General features: G+C 41.5%; 1 protein-coding gene across 2 annotated transcripts in view; it reads right to left on the bottom strand.

Moving 5' to 3' along the window:
- Positions 1 to 211: 211 nt before the first annotated feature.
- The window catches only part of lrch2 (leucine-rich repeats and calponin homology (CH) domain containing 2), a 41594-nt gene continuing 15650 nt past the window's right edge, over positions 212 to 26155 (bottom strand). The window contains exons 9-21 of one of the 2 annotated variants that reach the window (XM_034200549.1): positions 26053 to 26150; positions 25851 to 25912; positions 24769 to 24873; positions 24163 to 24231; positions 23816 to 23875; positions 21142 to 21190; positions 20852 to 20992; positions 20119 to 20169; positions 19949 to 20012; positions 17282 to 17394; positions 6747 to 6884; positions 5105 to 5182; positions 212 to 4591 (exon numbers count right to left, since the gene is read on the bottom strand). In XM_034200549.1, coding sequence (XP_034056440.1) covers positions 4358 to 4591; positions 5105 to 5182; positions 6747 to 6884; positions 17282 to 17394; positions 19949 to 20012; positions 20119 to 20169; positions 20852 to 20992; positions 21142 to 21190; positions 23816 to 23875; positions 24163 to 24231; positions 24769 to 24873; positions 25851 to 25912; positions 26053 to 26150 — 1262 coding nt within the window. In that variant the 3' untranslated portion in view covers positions 212 to 4357. The remainder of the gene's footprint in view (positions 4592 to 5104; positions 5183 to 6746; positions 6885 to 17281; positions 17395 to 19948; positions 20013 to 20118; positions 20170 to 20851; positions 20993 to 21141; positions 21191 to 23815; positions 23876 to 24162; positions 24232 to 24768; positions 24874 to 25850; positions 25913 to 26052; positions 26151 to 26155) is intronic. The other variant, XM_034200557.1, reaches the window with a different exon arrangement.

The raw sequence follows: 26155 nt of genomic DNA on the forward strand, positions 1-26155 counted from the left end.
ATCAGAGCAGACTGGGTTCTGGTTTCAGACAGAGGGCGAAAAGAGGTGCTGCAGCACAGGCAGTATGAGAAAAAACAAACACTTTTTGAACATTAAAGCATGGAAACAGCAAAGAAACTATGAACCTGAAAATGAGCACAATAGGGCCCTTTAAGTTACTGTATGTGGCAGATCCTGAGGTCAATGCATGTAAAGTAAAGAAAGACTGGGCTGCAAAGAATTTGACTTTATTTTATATTGACCATGTTTTTTTAAGAAATCCCTGGATTTTTTACAGATGATATGTACAGAAGTTCAGCTTCAGCCATTTGTTATTCTTGCATGCATTTGAGTCATTACAAATAAATACAAAAAGCTTATATACACACACTCACATTTTCTTGGCAGTGTAGTATTTAGACATGACTCACTGTTTCACTGTTTTCTTTGGATGAGATGACTATTGTTAAATCCTAAAATAAATAAATCTGACGGCAGGTCTGATACAAAAAAAGGATGACAGATACAGTGTAACGAGGCAGAACACCGCTTGAGGTTAACACATAACATCGAAAATCACATTTCTGAATGTCTATAATGTTTTTGTTACAGGTTTGTAAAGGAAGTGCAACGAAAAAAAAGGGCTTGATCCATCACTGGCTTTCCCAAAACCAATAAACAGCATATTTTCTAACTTGCTTCGATACATCATAAAAAAGACTTGCCCAATCGATAGAACCGTTCTTAAAGTAAACTCTATGTTGACAGATGATGGCAATCATAATACATTTCATCAGTACAGTTTTCACATCTGCATCGTTCCTCCAAATAGGGTCAACATTTAAATAAAATAGGTGTCAATTTGGACTTAATATGTTCGTAAAGGGAGATATTCATCACTAAAATCATTCCTGAAGTCCATACTGGGCCTGAAGAAATCCCCTTTTGATGAATCTCCAGTGTAAAAGATCAGGGACAATGTTCACGATTCTTTTTTAAAGAAACACAATCTAAAGTTAAACTGTTTTAAGATTAAGCAATGTAAACATATCCTTGAAAAAAAATCTTGGTTATCACTGCTAAACATACAATTTCCGTTTTCAGTTTTAAAATCATAACAAAAGCCTTCTTAAGCTCAACAACTCCTGCTCGTTGCTACTAGAGCATCACTACATACATATCTGTCTACAGTGTTGACAGTGCCATGGTTATGCTTTTGCTCAAACACTGAAGGCTGCGAGGAAATGATACTTTCATGATTTGGCACTTAGATAAAGCAATGAAAGATCAGCATGCGGTAGTGTATGCAGTTAAAAAAACAAGAGTAAGGCATCATTGGGAGGTTTAAAAACAGAATTACAGAAGTCACAGTTGTTTGGCTGACAGGTAAATACATCAGGTTGTAAGGTAACAACGACCTGAAGGAAACTGTTAGAAGAGAAGCAAACAAACTTGCACCATAGTCATTTGAAAACATGTAGGGAGATGTACCGGGCCCACGCATGCAGTGCATGATACCCTGGATATAACAAAGGAAAACCATACAGATGGTGAGTCATGTGGAGCCCTTTCCCCAGTGTCCTCCTAGCTTTGAATTGCCATCAATAAAAAGATAAAGGAATCTCAAAGTTTGAATGCAACCCATTATTATTTCCAAGTTGTGAAGTCGCCACATCTTGTGGAAAAAGTGTTGAATCAAGCTGTTTTTGTTTTCTACAGTAAACAAACGTTTCTTTCCACAGGCGAGTGACTTTCAAGGTAATTTTCCCAGCTCTCCCTTTCCATGCAATTTACACGTATGTATATTTATTAATCCTACACCACTTTACCACACATGATCAAACCAATACAACTCACCTTTCTGTGAGCCCCTTATGTGCCTTGATTCATTCGGTGCCAGTACCTTGAAAATGCAAACTCAGTCCCAAAGTCATTTCTTTTCACCTAACTCCAAAATGCAAAGAAACTGTGAGTCATTTAAAAAAAGCATTTGAATATTTATAGTAACATATAGTACAGCAATACAAACCTACAGTAAAAAATGGCAGATATTGTTGGCTAAAGTATATTTGACACATCCGTGTTGTTCCTTCATTGCCTCTAAACCTGGAAGTCAAGACATAGAGTTTGTGAGTATGCTACCTTCAGTAATAATACCTTTGTTGTCCTCACTTGTTGAGAAATTACCAACCAGCTTCTGTGACGCTAACGAAGCGCTGTTAGCTACACTTTCTTAGTTTACATTTCAGATTATGCTTGTGTTTCGTTATACTGTAAGTGCTAAAGATGGGCTATACGTTATGTAGACGCTTATGAAGATGCAGCACGCTGTTGCGCACTTTATGAACATGTGTCCATGTTTTTAAATTGTAATGAGAAATATAAAGTGAGCATTAAAGACGACCTTCACTGTACACTGCTGCAGCCTGAACCAGGGTATTATTAACTGATAGTCGATAGTATTCTGCAGAAGAAAAGGACGTGACATGAGACTCGTGCACACTTCACACATAATGCCCTGCATTGTTTGGTATCCATCCTGCATTTCTTCCTTGGAAAATGAAATCATAAAATCTGTCATAACAGTCAAGTACTGTAGAAGGCTGAGGTTCTCAGGAACAGCATTCAAGGTGTAACCCGCCCGTGGGCCAGGCAGCTGACACTATGAAAATAACCTCAGGTACTCCTTATCAGAGTTTGTTTGTCTATGAAAAGTAGACTATTGTGTTATTTGACATTGAACTCAAAAGTAGAACATCTGTTTCTGTTGCACAACATCTAAAACATCCTGTGAAAAAAGGAGAGGAGAGAAATACAGGGAGAGAAAGGTGTAATCCAGGTACTTATAGTGTAATTAGAGTGCAGCAAGCCGAAAAACGCCCCTCCTTTAAGGCACAATATGTCGTGTTTTTAGGTGTTACCATTTTGTTGAATTTGATGGCATTTGTGGACTTTCAAGATGTTGTCCCATATGTTTCAGCAAGACAGACAATAACCTCATAGTACTTTATGGCACCTTTTGCATCATGATTAGCTTTGTCTTCACTACACATAAAAGCTCTGCTCTGCTTCTTGTGTTGTTAACATGGGCTTCAGTAGCTTAACTAGCAAGTCTTTAATCAAAGCCAGAGGTCATTGAACATGTCTCATCAACGTTTCACTGATAAATGTCCATGTTATGGAGTCTTTCAATTCTCAAATAGTCACTCTATATGTAAAATAAACCATTAAAGCACCTAAATAAAAACCTTTTGGCCGTTATCATTGACAGAACAGTATAATGAAAGTGAAAAGTGAAAAAAAAAAAGTGAAAGTTGAACTTTACTTATATTTATTGATTAAGAAATCTTTACTTTAATTTCCACTATTATTGTTCAGCATTTTGGAGACCTAATTTAAAAAGGTGACCTGCTACTGCCTGGACTAAGTTGAGAAACCTTCTCAAAGTTAACAAGTTCAGCACAAAAAAAACAAAATATTTGAGATCTAAATGTGCAGCTGCATCACACTGGTACCAAGGGGTAGGATGCAAAAAGCAACAACATATAAATATAAAACAAAAGAATAAATACATAAATAATAGAATTTCCCTGAAATAATGAGTTGTAAAAGAAAGCACAAACAGCAGGGGGGCCTGGCAGGAAGATACAAGCGTGCCATGTGTGGAAGGTTTGCGTGGACTGATTTGTGTCGACTATGGCACAAAACTGGCAATGATATTTGGCAATGACTGGAAAGAAAGTATAAAAGCTTTAGAAAAGTCGGATGACAGAATATTTATCAGAAACCTTGCACGAACAATAAAAGAAATGCTATAAAACAGGACCATTATGCTTTTGGCTACAACCAGCACATGTTCTCACAGTGGTCAAATGTCATAGCATGCAGCTTTGTATTTTTTTTTTTTAAAGTAGTCAGTTAAAATCATTTTTAACAGGAAACACCCAGAAAAACCAAATGACTAATGACCTACAGAAAGGTTTAGAAGCACGCCCTGCCTCTCCCTCATGAAAGCAATAGAGTCAGGATTTCGGAACAGATACAGAAGTGAAATTATGTCAAACAAATTACAAAAGGTCGGATCACTTTAGTGAAAGAGTGAGTCACATGTCTGTCATCTCCTCACCGCCATGTTCTCAGTACTGGCCCTTGCAGGTTCAATAAGCACGGAGCATGTTGAGAGGTAAATACATGTCTTCATCAAAAACATTGGATCTTTTCTGTCTCTCCTCGGGGAGTCCAAGCAGCGCAGGAACACACATTGACCCCCAGCAACTAGGAACAGTATACAAGTGGAAATCTGATGGACAGGAAGTAGGGTGGCAGCTGACATCATATAAAAAGACAGAGGAAGTTCCCCTCCTGTCTCATGGTTCAGTCAGGCAGAAGCAGACCCCTGCTGGGTCCTCCCCCCGGGGGGCGCTCTGCTCCCTGGTGGTGGTGGGGGGTCGACTGGAGGGCTGTGGGTTGTACACAGCATTCGGGCTCTTGTCAAACAGCTGACAGGGGGGGTGGGTCTTAATGGAGGCAGATCCAGCAGAGCCTGGATCGTCATGCCAACCTTCACCAGGCCGCGCTCCTCCAGGATGTGATGGGGAAGGCACAGCTTGTCCTGAGTCGAGACACATCAGTTACACTTTATCTTAGCAGATGATTTATAGTTTAATTTGCTGAGGTTGGGAGATTTTCTAACTGTGAAATGTTTAATTAAATGAACCTGTAATCGAAACTGTTGCTTGTTTTCCTTGGGCAAACCTTGGAATCTTTGTGGCTGACTAAATCATGTGTGAGAATTGTTAGTAACAGCACATTGCCTAATTCTCTATAAAACTGATATTTGCATATTATATTTAGAACATTCACCCCTGGAAATGTGTACCTCTGTAAACTTGTAAATGAGTGCATTTAATTAAACTATTGCCTTTTTTATGCTGAAATAACCGTTTTTTTACTGCTTTAATTTGTTTGTAAAAGCAACCTTGCAAATGTCGCAGTATTTAAATAAAATATAAATAAAGAGAATTCTATTCTGTATAATAACTTTGTAAAGGATCAGTTCACTCACAACAAACAAAATACACAATTTCTTTAAGTAAGTAGTAATGAAATATTTAAATAGTATTACCTGTGTGACACCCAGCTTCTTACAGGCATCCAAGAAGTTCTCCACATTCCTACGGCATTTAGCCATGCTAAGCTTTGGCTGGAGGCCGGAATATCAATCATGTTAGAAAATATAATCAGGACACACAACACTTTTCATAAAGCTGTGGGGATTTATAGGTCAACAACAATGCTTATAATTACTCCCAACTCTTAAAGGGACCCTATTAGGTGGTGCTTTTTACAGTACTACGGCTTCCACAGATGACATTTTTTTATGGATTTTTTGTCAAAGCACTTAAGATATTCATTGCTATCGGGATGTTAAGAGCATCGAGCCGGTTTCTCAAACTTACCTACCCCACCTTTAACTGAAAGAAAAAATTAAAAAAACAACACCACCAAAACATCACATGTACAAGGTAAAGTGCAACATCCTCATCTGAGTTCTACTCCAGTAGGACTCAGATGAGGATGTTGCACTTTTCTGTTTTTGTGTTTCTCTTATTTTCCTATAATACTGTAATGATTGGCTGTGAATAACAAAATATGAAAGACAGACCATCTATTTATATGTATTTATTTATTTTGAGAAAGGGGCAGGTAATATAAGATTACTTTCTTCTCCCTGCTCCTTTTCGGGTATGGTGTGTTTATAGAGACATGTTTTGTAAGTAATTGTTATACATTAAGTTGTGCATACCATGAACTGAACAAATACAAATGAAATGAAATATTTGTATTTTGTGCCTCTACTGTGTCATGTTTCCATGCTTTAATGTTCAGAAAGGTCTTTATTTTTCCCATCTGCCTCTTTTCACCCTCTGTCTGAAACCAGAGCCCAGTCTGCTCTGATTGGTTAGCTGCCTGGCTCTGTTGTCATAGTTCAACCACTAAAGCTGGAGCCACACGAGAATGGTAACGGTCGTATCTGCTACAGTTCTCTATCATACAGACGGTTCGACAGGGAAACGCAGATAACGATAACGGGTCCCAAGGTGGGTAAATCTGCGGTCGAAACGCTCTGGGGGGCAAAACGGCTCTGTGTCTACGCCCTATACGATAATTTTCTGATAACGATGACGCAATAGCCCCGCCTCTCCTCACCTCTCCTGCTCACCCCCGTGTCACCCGCGTCATTGCTGATGTGTTTCGCCAACAACATCAACAACAGTTTTCCGAGTGTTTCGATACAGGTCCCGGTATCTCGCAGGACAGTGCACCCTGCTTTTGGTGTATTTTGTGGCGGAAGTACAGCGCCACTTACTGGCCCGTCATATGTACTACAGCGTCTCCAGCGGGTCGAGCGGTCTCGTGTGGAAGGACACGTTTCTGGTGCCTATTACGTGTGGACGGAAGACCTTTTTGATAACGATTTTGGTTTTTTTGCGTTACCGTTTTTGTGTGGCTCCAGCCTAAGACATGTCCCCTTAATCACGTACAGTGTTGGATTGCCAGCCAATCGAAGCGCGAGTGTTTTATAGCGATGCCATGTTGTTGAAGTCAACAAAGGATTCCAATGGAGGTGTTTCAGGCACGGGGGGGGATTTTAGCCTTTGAAAATATATAACACTCTACATGAAAGAGAAAACCTCAAGAAGCATAATAAGGCCCCTTTAATTATGTCAAGTGAGAGAGCTTGTTTGTGCTTTCAGTGTGCTTACCACAGCGGGAGACGGCACATGGATGCTGGCGACTGACCGAGGACAGATGTGATTGGCTAGATGGCAGAGGACCACCCCGTCCATCAGAGCGGCTCCAACATCCTCTGGGAGCAACACCTTCAGTCTGGTCTCAATGTTCTGCAAACACATCCACAATGACCTCATCACATCACTATTTATATACACATGTTCACTCACATGTTTTCAGACACCTCTCTGTTCTTTATTTATTTTATGTTTTTATAGGCAATAATTTAAGCTTTGTTAGTTCCAGGTTTAATATGTGCAAGTTAATTTCAATACGTTTTACAATAAACATTGAACCAGTCCGGCCCTCGACTAGTACCGATTTTTTTATTTTGGCCCACTGTATATTTTAGTTTGACACCCCTGTTATAAAGTAACCTTCTACCACTACAGTGTTTTCATTGTTTGAACTATTACTGAAGATTGACAAAAGTCCCCCTCTATTTCTCTTCACCATAACTATAGTCTCTGTCCCTCTGTTTGTGTCCAACCCCTATATACTTATAATATATATTAATATATATTTCCCTTTCATCCTTCCATGTTTTGAACATCTAAATGAGAATGCCATCATAATGAATGGTGCCAGATAAAGCTGTGTTTTACAGTATTTTCTTTTACCCCAACCTTGCTGCTGCCCTTTGGTAAACAGCTGTGTCTCAACCCCTTTTGTGCCCGAATGGTTCTTGGTGATTGAGTTTCACAAAGTAGAAGAAGTCACATACCACAGGGTTTCACATATCACAGAAGGCGTTGAACCGTTAACATGCAGAAAGCCTCTTTGTGTTTGTGTATGAGGGTAGAACAGGTCCGACAGATAGTGGGCAGAGTCCAATGAGTGTTTGTCACCATGATGGAGTCAGTGGGGAGCAGGGAACACATGATGCTGTTTAGCCTCATTTTGTATCGACAATAGTGATGAATATATTACTGATTATCACAATGAATTCAAAGCAGTTGAAGAATTTGTTGTAAATGATTTTTGACGGACAAAGAGTTGTTCTGCTCTTTACAAATGTGAAATCTGGTCTGTGACTGCTGCTTCTTTTCTGAAAGCAGTTCCCCTTCTGACCTTTTCCCTGGGAATAGAAAGCTGTGTAATCTCTCACCACAACAATGATTTTATTGAGATAGAAAGTTCATCCATGTAAGAGTCAAGACTTGACTGTATGGTCGATGTCAAGGGTCAAGACTTGAAAGCCAACATGGACAAGAAGACCTTGAGATTTTTTTAAATAATGGGAAAATTACTGGGGATTACTTGCAGAATTACAATGTTACTAAAAAACTCGAAAATAGTCAGATTTATGTCTCCTTTAATCTGTAAGCTGTTCTGTTCGGTAGGCTAATACTTTAAGTGTGAATCTATACGCCTACTGTTTGAGCTTGCTTTATGGTTATCACTTTCTTAGGTTCATTTGTTATTTTTGTAATTAGGGTGATCAGTAGGTGAACCCATGTGTTCATAAAATAGTGTATGTATCCATCCATCCATCCATCTTCTTCCGCTTATCCGTGGTCGGGTCGCGGGGGTAGCAGTTCCAGCAGAGAGCCCCAAACTTTCTTTTCCCTGGCGACATCAACCAGCTCTGACTGGGGGATCCCAAGGCGCTCCCAGGCCAGCGAAGAGATATAATCCCTCCACCTGGTCCTAGGTCTACCCCTTGGTCTCTTCCCAGCTGGACGTGCCTGGAACACCTCCCTAGGGAGGCGCCCAGGTGGCATCCTAACTAGGTGCCCGAACCACCTCAACTGGCTCCTTTCGGCGCGAAGGAGGAGCGGCTCAACTCCGAGTCCCTCCCTGATGACCGAACTTCTCACCTTATCCCTAAGGGAGACACCAGCCACCCTGCGGAGAAAACCCATCTCGGCCGCTTGTATCCGCGATCTCGTTCTTTCGGTCATGACCCATCCTTCATGACCATAGGTGAGGGTAGGAACGAAAATGGCCCGGTAGACAGAGAGCTTTGCCTTCTGGCTCAGCTCCCTTTTCGTCACAACGGTGCGGTAAAGCGACTGCAGTACCGCTCCCGCTGCTCCGATTCTCCGGCCCATCTCACGCTCCATTGTTCCCTCACTCGAGAACAAGACCCCGAGATACTTGAACTCCTTCACTTGGGGTAAGGACTCATTCCCTACTTGAAGTGGACAGTCCATCGGTTTCCTGCTGAGAACCATGGCCTCAGATTTGGAGGTGCTGATCCTCATCCCAGCCGCTTCACACTCGGTTGCGAACCGATCCAGTGAGTGCTGAAGGTCGCAGACCGATGAAGCCATTAGAACCACATCATCTGCAAAAAGCAGTGGTGCAATCCTTAGTCCACCGAACTGCAGACCCCCTCCCCCATGACTACGCCTCGAAATCCGATCCATGTATATTACAAACAGGATTGGTGACAAAGCGCAGCCCTGGCGGAGGCCAACCCTCACCGGAAATGGGTCCGACTTACTGCCATAGTGTATGTATGTGAGTTTAACTGTATATTAAACAGAGCATTTTCTGTCAGCTCAGAAGCAGCTTTTTTAAACTGTAGTATGTGCTCATGTGTTTCATTGCTACTGCAATTGTACTGCATATTCAGGCTACTGCCTGAATATGCTTACTGAAAGACAGGTTTTCCTATAAATAAAATCTCTGAACAGAGGACACTTTTTTTGATACTAAATATCTTGTTTTTCTCTTCTTCTAAGGTCACATTGTTCTGTTGTGTTAGTAAAAAAACATCTTGTTGATATTTCTTTCCTTTTGTCTTTATTTGCATTGCATTTGATAACAAGGCAACACAAAAGTAACGGAAAGTAATCCGGTTAAATTACTTTTATATTTTGGTACTCAAATTAGATTACTTTTTTTTTTTTTACAGGCAACTAGTAATTGACAAGGATTACATTTTTAAAAGTAACCCTCCCCATCTTGGTTATCTTATACATGGCATACTCGATCTTTCTGCCTATAACAAAGCGCCTGAAAGCATTATCTGATATATTTTGCTAAATCACATCACATCTCTGTTTTTGTTACTCCCCACTATTTGGGTTACCTTGATCTTATCCTCAAGCTACTATCCTTTGGTTTCATGCCCAGGCTACAGGCTTCTCACATACTTAGGTGTGTCTGACAGTCTCTGACTTGCTGCTGCTTTCACCTCTGTTTTTTCTCTTGGTGCAATTCAGTTTACGATGTCAGTTTGCCTTCACTTTTCTTGTTATGCTGTGGACATACCTGATATTTCACTTCTACTACTATCTATTCAATCTGAATTTAGGCCCAATTCAATGTAATGGACCAGGGTATTATTAACTGATAATCGATAGTATTCCGCAGAGGAAAAAGATGTGACATGAGACTTGTGCAAACTTCACACTTGGCATAATGAACTGTGAGCCCTGCATTGTTTGGTATCCATCCTGCATTACTTCCTTGGAAAATGAAATCTTAAACTCTGTCATGACAGGCAAGTACTGTAGAAGGCTGAGGTTCTCAGGAACAGCATTCAAGGTGTAACCCGCCCGTGGCACAGGCAGCTGACACTATGAAAAATAATCTGAAAAACATGCCCTAAGGCAGGGGTAGGCAACCTTCGGCCCACGGGCCGCATGCGGCCCTTTAAACCCTCTGCTCTGGCTCCCTTGAGCTTAGACAAAAATAAGAAGGAAATAAAATAAAAGTATTTGTAGGACTATTTATATTTTGTTGCATGGTTGAAAATGTTTCGTATCTTGTATTTTGAGGTGATACTGTGACACATAAATACAAAACAAAACGGTTTTAATTAGGTCAACTAAAATATGCGTCACATCCATCTACGGTCCCGCGCGGGCGCCTTTTCTTGGAGGCGAATAACCTGACCCCCGGCTCGATGAGCGAACTATGGATAAATCAAAGAAAAGTACCGGAGGAACACAGGATTTAATTCTGTGTGGACAGAGTTATATGCTTTCACAGCAAACGATGCTGGTTTACCGGTATGTTTGTTGTAAGGTCATATCATTGCATGTTAGTTCACCAGTCCACTAGGTGGCACTGTGACATTGAAGTTGTTGCCGTTCCATAAGCATGAAGGAGGAACTGGGGGCTATGTTGTTATGCTAAGTATGTGATGAACCGGAGTCGCAGCTCGGCGCTACCAGAAACCAATAAACTCCACTATGCTCACCAGAAGCCTCCTGTGAGTTACTACATAATGGCGACGAGGATGGGATTCCGATAGCTGGGGACTGTAGGTTTATTAAAGAAACCTGTCACAAGTGTGGGAAGATAGGCCATATTCAGAAAGTGTGTAGGTCAAAAGGGTGACCAGATGACTCAGTAAGGTTGTGCGGTGATTACAAACTGACTGTAAATCGAGTATCAAAACTGGAGCAGTATCCAATTTCCAGAATTGAGGATTTGTTTGCCAACCTGTCAGGTGGACAGAAGTTCACAAAGCTAGATCTCAGTCATGCATATCACCAAATCCCTTTGGATGAAGAAGCAAAAACATATGTGACCATAAATACACACAAGGGCTTGTTCACGTATAAAGTGTTACCTTTCGGAGTATCATCTAGCCCAGCTATTTTTCAACGGACCATGGAGGGACTGCTACAGGGCATCCCTAGAGTGGCAATATTCTTGGATGACATCCTGCTGACAGGGAAAGACGACAAAGAGCATCTGCAGACTCTTGTCCTTGTGTTAAAACGGCTACAGGAGGCCAGTCTCAGGCTCAAAAGAACCAAGTGTTCGTTCATGAGTGAAGAAGTGATGTTTCTGGGTCATAAGGTGGATGCTACAGGACTGCACCCTGTGCATGAGAAGGTGGAAGCAATCAAGGATGCACCCACACCTTCAAATGTGACAGAGCTCAAAGCATATCTAGGACTGTTAAACTATTATAACAAGTTCCCTCCCAGTCTGTCAACCATCCTTGCTCCAGTGCACAAACTGCTAAAAAAAGACACAAAGTGGCAGTGGGAAGATGCACAACAGACAGCGTTTGAAAAGTCAAAAGACATGATGCAGTCAGCTGAAGTGTTGGTGCATTATGACCCAGAGAAGGACATTGTGCTATCATGTGACGCATCACCATATGGATTAGGTGTTGTGCTCTCACATCGCATGCCAGATGGAACTGAAAGACCCATTGGATTTACATCACGGACATTAAATGCTGCAGAGAAAAACTACTCACAACTTGACAAGGAAGGACTGGCAGTGATTTTTGGAATAAAACGCTTCCACAAGTACATCTATGGACGGAAGTTTACTATAGTGACGGATCACAAGCCCCTGTTGTCACTTTTCAGTGAGATGCGAGCAGTACCCCAAACGGCATCACCGAGGATCCAACGTTGGGCCGTGAGCTTGAGAGCCTATGGATACACCATAGTGTACAAAGAAGGGAAGTACCACAACAATGCAGACGCACTGAGCTGCCTGCCCCTACCAGAGAAACCTGACCTGGGGAGGCCAGAAGAGAGGGTTCTCATGCTGGAGAGTTCTGACATCACACTTGTGACTGCTGACCAAGTGAAAGTATGGACAGACAAGGATCTAGTACTCTCACGGGTGCGGGAATTGGTAAACAGAGGCTGGTCATCAGAATTAAAAGAGATTGAGTTTGGCCCTTATGCAGTGAGGAAACAGGAACTCAGTATCCAAAATGGGTGTGTGTTGTGGGGCGCAAGAGTTATTGTGCCAAAGCCAGGCCAAGAAAGTGTTTTGAGACAGCTTCATCAATGCCATCCAGGAGTGTCCAGGATGAAAGCACTGGCTAGGAGCTATGTATGGTGGCCAAAGCTCGACAAGGATGTAGAGGATACTGTCAAGTCCTTAACATGTCAAGAGCACCGAAATGTTCCGGCACCAGCTCCGTTACACCCCTGGGATTGGCCTGATAAGCCCTGGAGTCGTATTCATGTGGATTATGCTGGGCCATTCATGGAGAAGATGTTTTTTGTGCTCATCGATGCACTCAAAATGGATGGATGTGGTTCCAGTCAATTCTGCCACTTCAGCCACTACAATTGAGTGCCTGCGTACCAGTTTCAGTAACCATGGACTGCCTGAATTGTTGGTGTCTGATAATGGCACCTGTTTCATCAGCACAGAGTTCGAAGATTTCCTGAAAATAAATGGTATCCGTCATGTGACCTCGGCACCCTATCACGCCTCCAGTAACGGGTTAGCAGAGAGAGGGGTACAGACATTTAAAAGGATGATGAAAAAATGTCCAGAAGGCACACTGACAGCCAAGGTAGCCAGAGTGTTATTTAGTTATCGTGTGACTCCTCAGACTACAACAGGTCTGTCACCAGCAAAGCTGCTTCTCGGGAGGAAGCTACGTTGCTGTTTGGATTCAATTCATCCAGATCTGTGCATGAAGGTGAAAGAAAAACAGGAAAGACAAATAAGAGATCATGACAAAAAGGCAAAGGGGCGCTGGTTCAAAACAGGAGACTCAGTGCTGACGAGAAACTTCAGTTTTGGACCCAAGTGGATTCCAGGAATCATAGAGTCAGTGACAGGGCCAGTGTCATATAAAGTGATGCTGGGTGATGGGAGAGTAGTCAGGAGACATGTGGACCAGATTCATGCTCACCACCGAAGACCAGAAAAAGACCATGAAAGACAACAGACTGACTCGACTCAGCTAAGTCAGGCAGCCGAAAAAGGAGAGACATGGCAGGACGTTGAGAGTGTGGTGCTCAGTGGGGACGAGTTGGAAGAGCCAGCAGCTACAGAAGCTGCAGCAGCAGAGAAGGTCCATGGAACTGTGGAAAATACAAGTCCGGGGAAGAGACAGTCAAAAAGAGAGACTAAGTTACCCAGTTACCTTAAAGACTTCCAGCTGAGCTAAGAAGGGAATAGATAATACTGTTGTGAGTCACCCGTTAGGTTTAATACAACATTGTTACAGTGTTACAATGTTCCTGTTGGATGTATATAACCTGCTTGAGGGGAAGGGGATGTTGTAAGGTCATATAATTGCATGTTAGTTCACCAGTCCACTAGGTGGCACTGTGACATTGAAGTTGTTGCCGTTCCATGAGCATAAAAGAGGAACTGGGGGACTAGGATGTTGTTATGCTAAGTATGTGATGAACCGGAGTCGCAGCTCGGCGCTACCAGAAACCAATAAACTCCACTATGCTCACCAGAAGCCTCCTGTGAGTTACTACAGATATGTAGAGAGAAGTTGTCAACGGTGGTGCAGCCTTTACGTATTGAGGAACAACAAGGGAGAGGAAGACAGCTGACGATCTTCAGTCATAATTCAATGGGGTATGTAATTTATTTCAGAAAACACTTTTTGTTATATTCCATGGAATGCTCTTAACGTCCCGATAGCAATGAATATATGAAATGCTTTGACAATAGATACATACAAAAATTAATCTGTGGAAGCCGTAGCGCTGTAAAAAGCACGACCAATCCTCTGAGCCGGCCCGGCTAAAGTAACTGGATGTCCTACCTGCCTGTCAGCCTTCCATCTGTGCACAAACTGATCTCGTGCCCTCATTGGTCATGTGCGCGTTCGTGTGTGTTGGAGGAGGGGCTCTGTAAGGAAGTCTGAAGGAAGAGGCATATTTTTTCTGGTTGTGTATTTTCAAATTCTAGCACACTCGAGCTGGTTTCTCCATTCTTCCATACCAGCTATATGTTTTATTTATTTAAAAGTGGGCCCATTTTAATAATATTTGTTTTCCCTTCAAATGTGCAGAGGACTCCCCAAGTGCTGTGTTTAATTTATTTTAAAGTAGGCCTGTGTATTATTTTAAATTCTCCTTATAAGAGTTATTTGTTTCTTATTAGAGGTTAACAGTTTTATATCATGTAATAAATAGCCTAATAAATGCAAAAAAACTGTAGTTTTTGTCTGATATAACAATCAAAAACTATGATATGTTTTGCGGCTCCAGACAAACAATTTTTTTGGAAAAAGGAGCAAAATGGCTCTTTTGGTCAAAAAGGTTGCAGACCCCTGCCCTAAGGGAACCTCAGCTACTGCTTATCAGAGTTTGTTTGTCCATGATCAGTAGACCATTCTGTTATTTAACATTGAGTTAGGATGTGAGCAGGAAACCGATGGACTGTCCACTCCAAGTAGGGAATGAGTCCTTACCCCAAGTGAAGGAGTTCAAGTATCTCGGGGTCTTGTTCTCGAGTGAGGGAACAATGGAGCGTGAGATGGGCCGGAGAATCGGAGCAGCGGGAGCGGTACTGCAGTCGCTTTACCGCACCGTTGTGACGAAAAGGGAGCTGAGCCAGAAGGCAAAGCTCTCTGTCTACCGGGCTATTTTCGTTCCTACCCTCACCTATAGTCATGAAAATGCTGCAGCTCGTGTACTAACCAGAGTTAGGAAAAGGGACCACATTACTCCTGTTCTTACTCATTACTGGCTGCCTTACACTGGCTCCCTATAGAACACAGGATAGAATTTAAAATTCTTCTTCTCGCCTACAAAGCCCTTAATGGGCAGGCGCCATCTTACCTTAAAGAACTCATTATACCCTACTGTCCTACTAGGGCATTGCGTTCCAAGAATGCAGGGTTGTTGGTTGTTCCTAGAGTCTCTAAAAGTACAATGGGAGCCAGAGCCTTTTCTTATCAAGCTCCACATTTGTGGAATCAGCTTCCAGTTTGTGTTCGGGCGGCAGACACCCTATCCGTTTTTTAAGAGTGCGCTTAAGACCTTCCTTTTTGATAAAGCTTATAGTTAGGGCTGATTAGATTCAGCCCTTAGTTTTGCTGATATAGGCTTAGTTTGTCGGGGGACATCTTACTTCTTCCTTCTCTCTGTCTATACCTGTGTACTCTCATGTTCCGATTAACTCAGCTTTCCCAAATGTCTTTCTTTTTGGTGTCTATATACGCCGGGATCCGGAGTCATGGATGATCCTGCGGTCCTGTGTCCTGGATCGCGAGCCCTGGATCTTGAGTCGTGGCTGTGGTCCTGGATCATAGGTCCTGGATGGATATCCTCGTGGATTCATCTTCCTATTATACACACATGCATTTCCAAACATTTGGACTACCTATGTTGCAAATGTATTATCTTTTCAATTTACACACGGCATCTATTGCACGTCTGTCCGTCCTGGGAGAGGGATCCCTCCTCTGTTGCTCTCCCTGAGGTTTCTCCCATTTTTCCCTTTAAACTGTGGGTTTTCTCTGGAAGTTTTTCCTTGTACGATGTGAGGGTCTAAGGACAGAGGGTGTCATATTGTCATACTGATATTTTGTACAAACTGTGAAGTCCACTGAGACAAATGTAACATTTGTGATATTGGGCTATATAACTAAACATTGATGGATTGATTGATTGAAGGATGTGTCATGACCGAAAGAACGAGATCGCGGATACAAGCGGTCGAGATGGGTGTTCTCCGCAGGGTGGCTGGTGTCTCCCTTAGGGATAAGGTGAGAAGTTCAGTCATCCGGGAGGGACTCGGAGTTGAACCGCTCCTCCTTCGCGTTGAAAGGGGCCAGTTGAGGTGGTTCGGGCACCTAGTTAGGATGCCTCCTGGGCGCCTCCCTAGGGAGGTGTTCCAGGGACGTCCAGCTGGGAAGAGACCAAGGGGTAGACCTAGGACCAGGTGGAGGGATTATATCTCTTCGCTGGCCTGGGAGCGCCTTGGGATCCCCCAGTCAGAGCTGGTTGATGTCGCCAGGGAAAAGAAAGTTTGGGGCTCTCTGTTGGAACTGCTACCCCCGCGACCCGACCACGGATAAGCGGGAGAAGATGGATGGAACATTGAGTTAACAAATAGTTCCTTGCAAAGATTTAGAGGTAAACTGCGCAAATTAAGAGATTTAATATTGTCATACAGATGTTAACTTGAAGGTTACATTGTTTTGTATTTGTTTACTAAGGATAATATAGCAGTGTCTAGTCTAGAAACCGGTATGTTCGTTTGATTGTAGTTTTGGTTATTTAGAGGGACTGTTTAAACAGCAGATTTAAAAGTTTTTTGGAGTTTTATTGTCCAAGTGCTGCTGATTTGAAATTGTTGTTACGATAACGTACAAAAGTTCCTATTTCTGTCAGAGAGTGGAGTTCTGTATTTACACCCTCCACCTGAAAGAAGGAGCCTCGTTTAGCTGTGAGTTTGACAACAAAAGGAGTTAGATCCGTGATGGAGTTGGAGTGGATAAGGATCGGTTTGGAATTGGGCCTTACAGTTATTAAATCCAGGGGAAAAAGATGATACCATCAATGAAGAGGGTGTTACTCATTAACAGGCCTTTAAGAATGTGCTCACAGTGAATTAACCCGTCTTCGGATTTATTTTGTCAACGATAATCGTGCAGTTTTGCGACTGCCCTGTTGTCTAGAGGAAATAAGATGAGTCATTGATTGGACTGATACACAATGCAGTGTGACTCATTTTCTTAGAAACTGAATGGACGCACACACAAGTTATAAACACTGGAAAAAAAGCAGGATCTGGCAGGCTTCTACTTCACCACAGTGACTCAACGCTTTGTGCAAAGATATAAACAAGCTGTGAAGCTCCTGACCTGTCGCAGGATTCCTATCTGCTCGATTTCCTCCCTCAAGTGCTCCATCTTCCTCCTCATGGTGAAGCTGGGGTCTGTGGAGGCGTACTCCTGGCGGCTTCCTTTGGCGAATGCTGAAATAATAAATGGAGTCTTTTGAGTTCCAGATCATTTACAGCGAAACAAAAAAGACGTTTTTATAGTAGAACAGCAACCATTGAAGCGGCAAATTCCACTCCTCAATTCTCGACTTCCATTGGACAAAAAGCCAAAGCCCTTTGAGTATATAGACATTTTTATTGATTGGGATAAACCCCTTGAGATGCACCATCTCGTTTTCAAGGGGGTCCCGACAATAGCAACAACTTACAGACATACATAAACAAAAAGACAAAATGCAAAACATGACACACAAGACAAACCACATACAGTCTGTTAAGTAAAATTCAAGCAATGCATACAATCATTACAATTTGAGACAGTCAAGCAAATCAATATCAGTTTCATTAATAACAAGTACAGACCAGTTGAAAGTGAGATGATAATGCATGTTTAAACATACCCAATGATGCAAAAGATCTAATAGCAGCAGGTCGAGTATTCCAGTCAGTTGGGGCTTTGAACATGAACGCTCTTCTGCCAATACATTTTTTTAGTGAAGATATTCAAGCGGTAAATCTTGATGTTATCTGTGTTTAGACGCCACGGTAACCAAGTGTAGAAGATTTAAATCACTGCAGCTTACCGCCCATGGTTTTTCTAGAAATGAATATGATTATTATCTTTTGTCCTCATAATACAACAACAAAGTACAGGCCAGTACATTTCCTAAACACATTTTCTTCCCCTAAAATGTTTTGTTTTAATTGAATCCCCCGCAAATCCTTTCACTTCAATGGTTCCCTTGTTTCTGGAAATGAAGCTTCTTACAACATATAATACGGTTGTTTTCCAAAAATCTTCTTTTTAATGTGTGACAATATTCAAAGAGTTGTTTTCTGCTCTTATTTTAAAACTAATTCACACTTTAATTTGACTTAATCAGACTTTCATACAACCGTCATCTCCCTGAATATTTGACATCTACTGTATATCTGTGTTTAAGAAAAAATTAGATACAGGGTTTCATTTGATTATGTTTCTTGTTTAGTTAGAATTACATCTTCCTTACAGTCCCAATGAGAAGAACAAACCTTCTGTACAAATGCAGTGACTTTTACTTTACTATATTATAGCTTTATCAAGGCAATATTTAGGGAGAAATAACGTACATTTTAAACATGACAAACATTTGCACGGCTCAAGCTTCTCCAAGGGAGGGTCGTTGACCTCTTTATCCTTAATATAACTGAATACATGAGATGTTTGACTGTGGAGACAGAAGTAATTATATAAGGTGTACATTTGATCCTATCGTACTAGTTGCAACCTTATATAAAAGTTTAAAAAAGTATTGCACTTTAGCCAACTCAACTTAAATAAAATGCTGATTTAATGCATACCTTGTAATGGTTAAATACAATATTGCTACTTTGTACTTCTACTACACTACAATCCAGAGGAGAATAGTGTACTTTTACTGCACTATGTTTGTTAAACACCTTTAGTTACTTTGCAGATTTGTATAAGTGATGTGAAATATAAACACTTCACACTTAAATGAGACTTTAGTTAATCTTGCAGAATACAAAGTCATATCATTAGCTGCACTTCTACCAGCTTTGATAACACATCAATAATTACAATCAAAACATATAATATATATATGATTCTGGAATGGGGCAATCTGCATAATACTACTTTTGGTACTTTAAGTATATTTTGATGCTAATACTTTTACTCAAGTGACATTTTGATTGCAACTTGTAACAGAGTATTCCTACACTTTGGTAGTTCTACTAAGTACCAGGTCTGAGTATTTCTTCCACCTCTGCATACTTTAATAAACATACAGGACTTTTTAAAATTGTAGCAGAGTATTTCTACAGTGTGCTACTTTAAATGAAATGTCCTCCACCACTAGCAACAGATAGCTATGATGACAAATGATTTCCATGAGTCTTTCCAAATAAAACAACATGCTGACATTGGCAGATGACAAGCGTGCTGCGCCTTGTCTTTGACAGAGCTCTGATAGAAAGCAGATCAACAGTTCCTCAGAATCCTTCCCCATTTCTAGAGAAAGGACGCTGGGACTCCACCTAAACAGAATCCCTCTTGGCTTCAGAAAGGAGCCTTTGTCTTATATGAAGCAACGCCTCAGCTTTGAAGCCTTTGGAAGTTTATTATTCACTCATTGCTTATCCCATTGAGTTGCAGGTAATCAATGTAAAACTCATGTTTCTACTTGTTGAAATAGCAAATGCACAGGGTAGACGATCATCCTTTTCTCCCATTTCTTTAATATGATTTACCATTTTTACTTGAGCATCTGGATTCATCAAGTTATAAGGGGTTAAATCATTCTTAGTAGGATTTTATTTTCAGACCACTATTCAGAAGAGGTCGTCAAATGTTGGCTGTTCATTTTCTAACAATCAAGCGGAGGTGATATTGAAAAATGTCCACTGCACATATAAAAGAGGTTATCTAGTGTGAACCCATGTTCCATGCATATCCCTGCAGTGGAAAGGGAAAACACTGCGTCTAAGAGTTAACTCGGTTATGCTACAAGCCATTGTGTTTTACCTGATCTTGGCTTCAGTCCAAACACTGTTAGAGTGGTGCTGAAATCTGCGTTGCTCAAACCCTCCTGGAAACAAATCATTTATGAAAATCAGAAAAGGGTATTTTCTTAGAACTGAACATTGATGAAAAAACATTTCGCATGTTTTCTTCAAGGTGTTTCTCACACGTACCTCACACTCATCGTTGCCGTTGGAGTTTTTGCGAGCCGTCTGACACTTGTACTGTCAGGAAAGAAAACACATCATTTTAAGATCTTACTGACATACATGCGTATTTTGTTAAAGGAGGATGAAAGCGTAATTAAGGAGCACTATTGGAGTGACTTTGATGGTTATTGGACTCTAATTCATTTGGATTCCCGCTGTATGAAGAAATTAAAGGACGGCGCGTAAGTGGAAACAATTCACAAAGGGATTAAACTGTTTAAAACGCATGCTCAAAGTAAGCCGGATTTTGCCGATGTGTTTATGTGGATTCAAAAATCGTAAATAATCTACAAAATGGAGGAGACCGATCTGATCGGAGCAACTGTGACAAATAATCCAACTGAAACCGGCATGGACAATGACTTTGTTTTAAAAATGCGCTTATCCAGAAAAGCCCGGTTTGGACACTTTACGGGCAGAAGAAACATTTATATTAAAGAAAGAATTATACATTTCTGTCTTTTTATGCCTTTAATATATTAACTTGAATTATTATTCAAATTAATTCATCAACAATTTTTTATATTTTATTGTAATGTAGAGACAAGGCTTTTAGTGACAATCATGTATTGCTTTACAATTGTATGTAAAAAAAAAAAAAAAAGTCTAAATATGATATTTGGCCTCAAATCATCTGAGGCCTGGCTTTTCGATTAGAAAGCTGCTGTCACTTAGAGACGTGTGTTCACTCTCACACCTTCAGATAATCTTTTCTCAGGTACTTGTTCCTCCTGCGCTCCTCATTCTGATTGAGGACCGGTGGGACGTCGGGCCACTTTGGATCTGAATCTGACGAATCGGTCTTCAGGCTGCCATCAAAGGAGCAGGAGGAAGACGGCTGCAAAATGGGGCGGATTAAATTAAAATCATTTTCTCTGCATCCTCCAGAGAGAACACATCACATGAGAAATGGGAGACGTAATAAACAAAGGCACAGAACTTGTTTTTTGTTTGATATGTTTGCTTTAAAGTAAGAAGAGTGTGTACCTGTCCACTCAGCACTGAGGCTCCACTGCTCCCTTCATCCAGAGAGGCACTGGAATAAAGACACGTGGAGCATAGGATGACTATCTGTGTTTTACATTAGAATTACATTAAAAGGCAATATGAGCCTAAATAAATCCTTCTGGTTACTCTGTCTGAAATTTGGATTTACAAGTGCTTGTTCACTACCTGCCATCATGTGTGACTCACCTTTACTCACCGCTGGGTCACCAGACCTTCCTTCCACCAACACACTAACCTCCTTTTCCCCTCTCTCTCCAAGTGAGGTTCTTACCCTCATTACCTCTGCCCGCCCTACCACCTGTCCTCTGGACCCTATCCCTTCAAACCTCCTTCAGACTATCGCTCCTGATATTCTACCGTTTCTCACCCATTTCATCAACACTTCTCTAACTTCTGGTCACTTTCCAAACAGTCTCAAGGAGGCAAGAGTAAACCCTCTCCTAAAGAAACCCACTCTCAACCCGTCTGATGTTATAAACTACAGGCCTGTCTCTCTCCTCCCGTTCCTGTCTAAATCACTTGAACGCGCTGTCTTTAAACAACTCTCCTGTTATCTCAATCAGAACAACCTTCTGGATCCGCACCAGTCTGGTTTCAAGGCAGGTCACTCCACAGAAACTGCTCTCATTGCTGTCACGGAGGAACTGCACACTGCCAAAACTGCATCCCTCTCCTCTGTCATCATCCTGTTGGACCTGTCTGCTGCATTCGACACGGTGAATCATCAGATCCTCCTTCGCACTCTCCAAAAACTTGGAGTTTCTGGCTCTGCACTTTCCCTCCTCACCTCATACCTGAAAGACCGTACCTACAGGGTGACTTGGAGAGGGTCTGAGTCCGACCCTTGTCAATTAACTACGGGGGTCCCTCAGGGCTCTGTTCTTGGTCCCCTCCTCTTCTCCTTGTACACAAACTCGCTCGGATCAGTCATTAGCCCGCATGGTTTTTCTTACCACTGCTACGCTGACGACACCCAATTAATTCTGTCCTTTCCCCGCTCAGAGACCCAGGTCGTCGCACGCATCTCTGCTTGTCTAGCTGACATCTCTCAGTGGATGTCTGCTCACCACCTCAAACTCAACCTTGACAAGACTGAGCTGCTCTTCCTCCCGGGAAAAGATTGTCCAACTCTTGACCTGACAATCAACATCGGCACCTCAGTTGTTTCCCCGACTCAGACTGCAAGGAATCTGGGTGTGACCCTAGATAACAACCTGTCCTTCACTGCAAACATCGCTGCTACAACCCGCTGCTGCAGATACACGCTTTACAACATCAGGAAGATACGTCCCCAGCTGACTCAGAAAGCGACTCAGGTTCTGGTCCAGGCTCTCGTCATCTCACGCCTAGACTACTGCAACTCCCTCCTGGCTGGTCTACCTGCATATGCCATCCGACCTCTGCAGCTCATCCAGAATGCAGCGGCTCGTCTGGTTTTCAACCTTCCTAAATTCTCCCACACCACTCCGCTCCTCCGCTCCCTTCACTGGCTTCCGGTAACTGCTAGAATCCACTTCAAGACACTGGTACTTGCTTACCGTGCTGCGAATGGATCTGGCCCTTCCTACATCCAGGACATGGTTAAACCGTACACCCCAGCGCGTGCACTACGCTCTGCATCAGCCAAATGACTCGTTGCGCCCTCGCTGCGAGGGGGACCCAAGTTCCCATCGGCGAAAACACGTGGGTTTGCTATCCTGGCTCCAAGATGGTGGAATGAGCTCCCCATTGACATCAGGACGGCAGATAGCTTGCACATCTTCCGGCGCAAACTGAAAACTCATCTCTTTCGACTCCACTTCGAGCGTTAGAACGATTAACGAAGCACTTATATACTAATAAAGGACTGGCTTACCTAAAGCCAGTTGAGTAGCACTTGAAATGTTTGGCTCTATGAAACCTGATATACTTATATGATTCTGTTTTCTTCAAGGTTGTGTCTTCCTGGTCGAATGTACTTATTGTAAGTCGCTTTGGACAAAAGCGTCAGCTAAATGCAATGTAATGTAATGTAATGTAATGTAATGTGTGATTAGATTTATAAGGTTTATTAGAGACATTTCCTTTTTTTTATTTCATGGACGTTAGCACTCACACTATAAGTGCCTTGAAAAGCGATACTGTACCTTAGTGTTTTTATTCAAATAACCTGCTTACAACATAACTTAATGGATGTTGTATGATTATTATAAGAGCATGATGTCCTTTATAGTCTAAGTAGCCCATTTGGTAGTTGCTAGTTTGGTATTTGGCCATAACATTAATGTAATGCAGCTTAATTTCATATAACATGTACACTAACTTCAATCTATATAAGAATATTGTATATTAAATAGACACTCTACAGGTATACATCTTTTACTGGTGATACGTATATATACACTGTTTTGTTTATTTTCTACTTTTGATCTATATATTTACTTATACTATGTTTATTTTGTATTTTATTTAATGTTGTATTCATGTGCAATGAGTTGTCTACATGCTGCTGTGACGAAATAATTTACCAGTCTGGAATCAATAAAAATTGATTTAATCTTAATCTAATCTAATCTCTAACAACCGAGAAAAAACATTATACCAATTAAAGCAAAATTATTACTAGGTTTCTGTTAATTGTTACAACTGTAAAGACCTGTGGTACAGTACTTACCTCCGGGGCTGAGGGGGGGGGCGCGGCTTGTTACCCGAGCTTCCAGAGTGACTCAGAAATCTGCTGACACAAACAAAAGTGTGTGTTGGTACAACGCTGCACATCAACAAGCCCTGTGACTACAGCACTGACTCATGTTACCCAACAACCTGTACACAAAACAAAAAGAAACAATTCATTTGGGGGTGGAATTCAATGGAAATGTGGCCTCTTGAGCAACAAAGGGTGATCACAGAAAAAAGTCAGCTAATTCCACTTCTCTTCCCACTCACTCATGCACATGGTTGAATACCCACTGTAACATAAAACAACCAGTAAATGACGATAAAGGAAGTCTCTCCACCCACCTGTGAGCCCGGCCGGTCACCCTCCGTCGGTGAATAAGACTCTCCGCTCGGCAAATCAAGGATCGTCGTCTAGAACAGAATAGACGTCGAGTTGAGGAAGAACGCAGCGAACACGAGAGGATCAGGATGGGGCAGAGAGGCAGTGAGAGACATGCTAATAAGGACTCCAATGGCACACGTGAAATGGAGATGTATTTGGGGATGTAAGACAAAACATCAGCGTTGATATTGAGAAACAGAGAATGAAAACACACAGTGATGAGAGGAGATTTACTCAAATGTGAACAGATCTATGGAGGCGTGTGGTGCAGTGGTTTGTGCGTTGGTGTTCGGATCAGGGGGTCACAGGTTCAAAACCCACTGCAGTCAGCATGTCGTTGTGTCCCTGGGAAAGACACTTCACCCCAAATTGCTCCTGTGGGGATTGCCCACAGTATTGAGTATATAAGTCGCTTTGGATAAAAGCGTCTAACAAGTAACAAGTGACATGTCATGTAATCTAATTATAGCAATTTAAGGAGAATGTAAAAGCAAAAATATTTTTATTTTAGATGATAAAGTAAGTAAGTCTGTTACTCTACTTAAAGAAAAGTGAGACCCACACACCTGTTCTGCTGCTCCTGCTGAAGAAGCTGAACGGCAATCTTCCTCAGATCCAGCACTTCCTTCAGCTCGTCATCCTCCTCCTCAACTAGCTGCTCCTTATCGGAACTGGGAAAAAGTTCAGGATGAAAGTTATTAACACCGGAAAAACTCTGGATATTGACTCACAGGTTTAAACATTTGGAAAACTCATTATCTTGCCCAAATTCATAAAAAGGTCATCAAAAAATAGCTGTCAAAACACGAAAGCCTTCTTTGATATACAAACTAAATGATGTGTAAAAATGTTAGACCACTTAATGATGAAGTTGTTGACATCATGTAGTGTTAGTCACTTCAGCCAATGATTGTCAAAAATGTGCTGAAGTTTTAGACAGCCTACCAACGTGGACCAGAATACCAATATAGCTTTAAATATATATTTTATTTTATCGTGGCATCCAACTCCTTTTTTATAAATGATCAGAACTTAATTTGAACAGTTCTAAGACCAATACGTATAGGTGATAGCTGACCCTTTACACTTAGTTCACAAAGGGAATCTGCTGGGTTCACTTTTGTTTAATGTTTCAGGTGCAATGTTTAGTCGATTGCATTCTTCTTAAATATATTACACAGAAAAAGACAGTTATACAACCTTCAAAATGTTCCTCCAAGTTTGAAGTTTCTTGTCATGTAGCTAAATCACTTTATCTATATATTTTTTGTGATTGTTGTGAAATTTGTCATAAAAATATGAAGTAAAACCATTGTTTCTTGAGCAGTGGCTAACACATTCCTCTGTTGGCCCTATAACGGTCTTGAACTAAGGTAACCGAGGATCAGGATTTATACATTAGCAACCTTGGGATAAACAAAATAAATGTTTCTGAGGAACATCAAATGTCATTCTTAATTTTCCATGGGCAAGGGCTAATGGCAACCAGCCAAATGTTTACTCATTGATGTGAACTCTGATCAGGAAACTCCTTCTACAGAAATCATGGTAAGCCTTTTTCTAAAAATGAATTGCATCTATTATAATAATAAGACGATACGTGTTTGTGCAAGCATCAGAGTGCAAATGTACTGAACAATGGACTCACCCTGATTCCTCTTTCCAGTTATCTTTGCTTTGGTGAGACATGTTAAGAACCTTTTCCAGTTCCTGAAACAAACACACACACACACACACAGACACAAATCACAAATGCATCGACAGAACTGGATCTGACCTCTTCCTGTCCTTTCTTCACTTTTCTTTATGCTTGAATCTTCCTTCTGGTGTTTTGATGTATCGATTCATACCTTTATACAAGACACATGACCGCTCTGCTGCCCGTCACACTCTGACAGAGCAGGATCCTCGTCCGGGTTGGGGTCTATAAAGTCATAGAGATCCTGATCTGAT

This window comes from Gymnodraco acuticeps, unplaced genomic scaffold, assembly GCF_902827175.1.
Source record: "Gymnodraco acuticeps unplaced genomic scaffold, fGymAcu1.1, whole genome shotgun sequence".
NCBI classification, from domain to species: Eukaryota; Metazoa; Chordata; class Actinopteri; order Perciformes; family Bathydraconidae; genus Gymnodraco; species Gymnodraco acuticeps.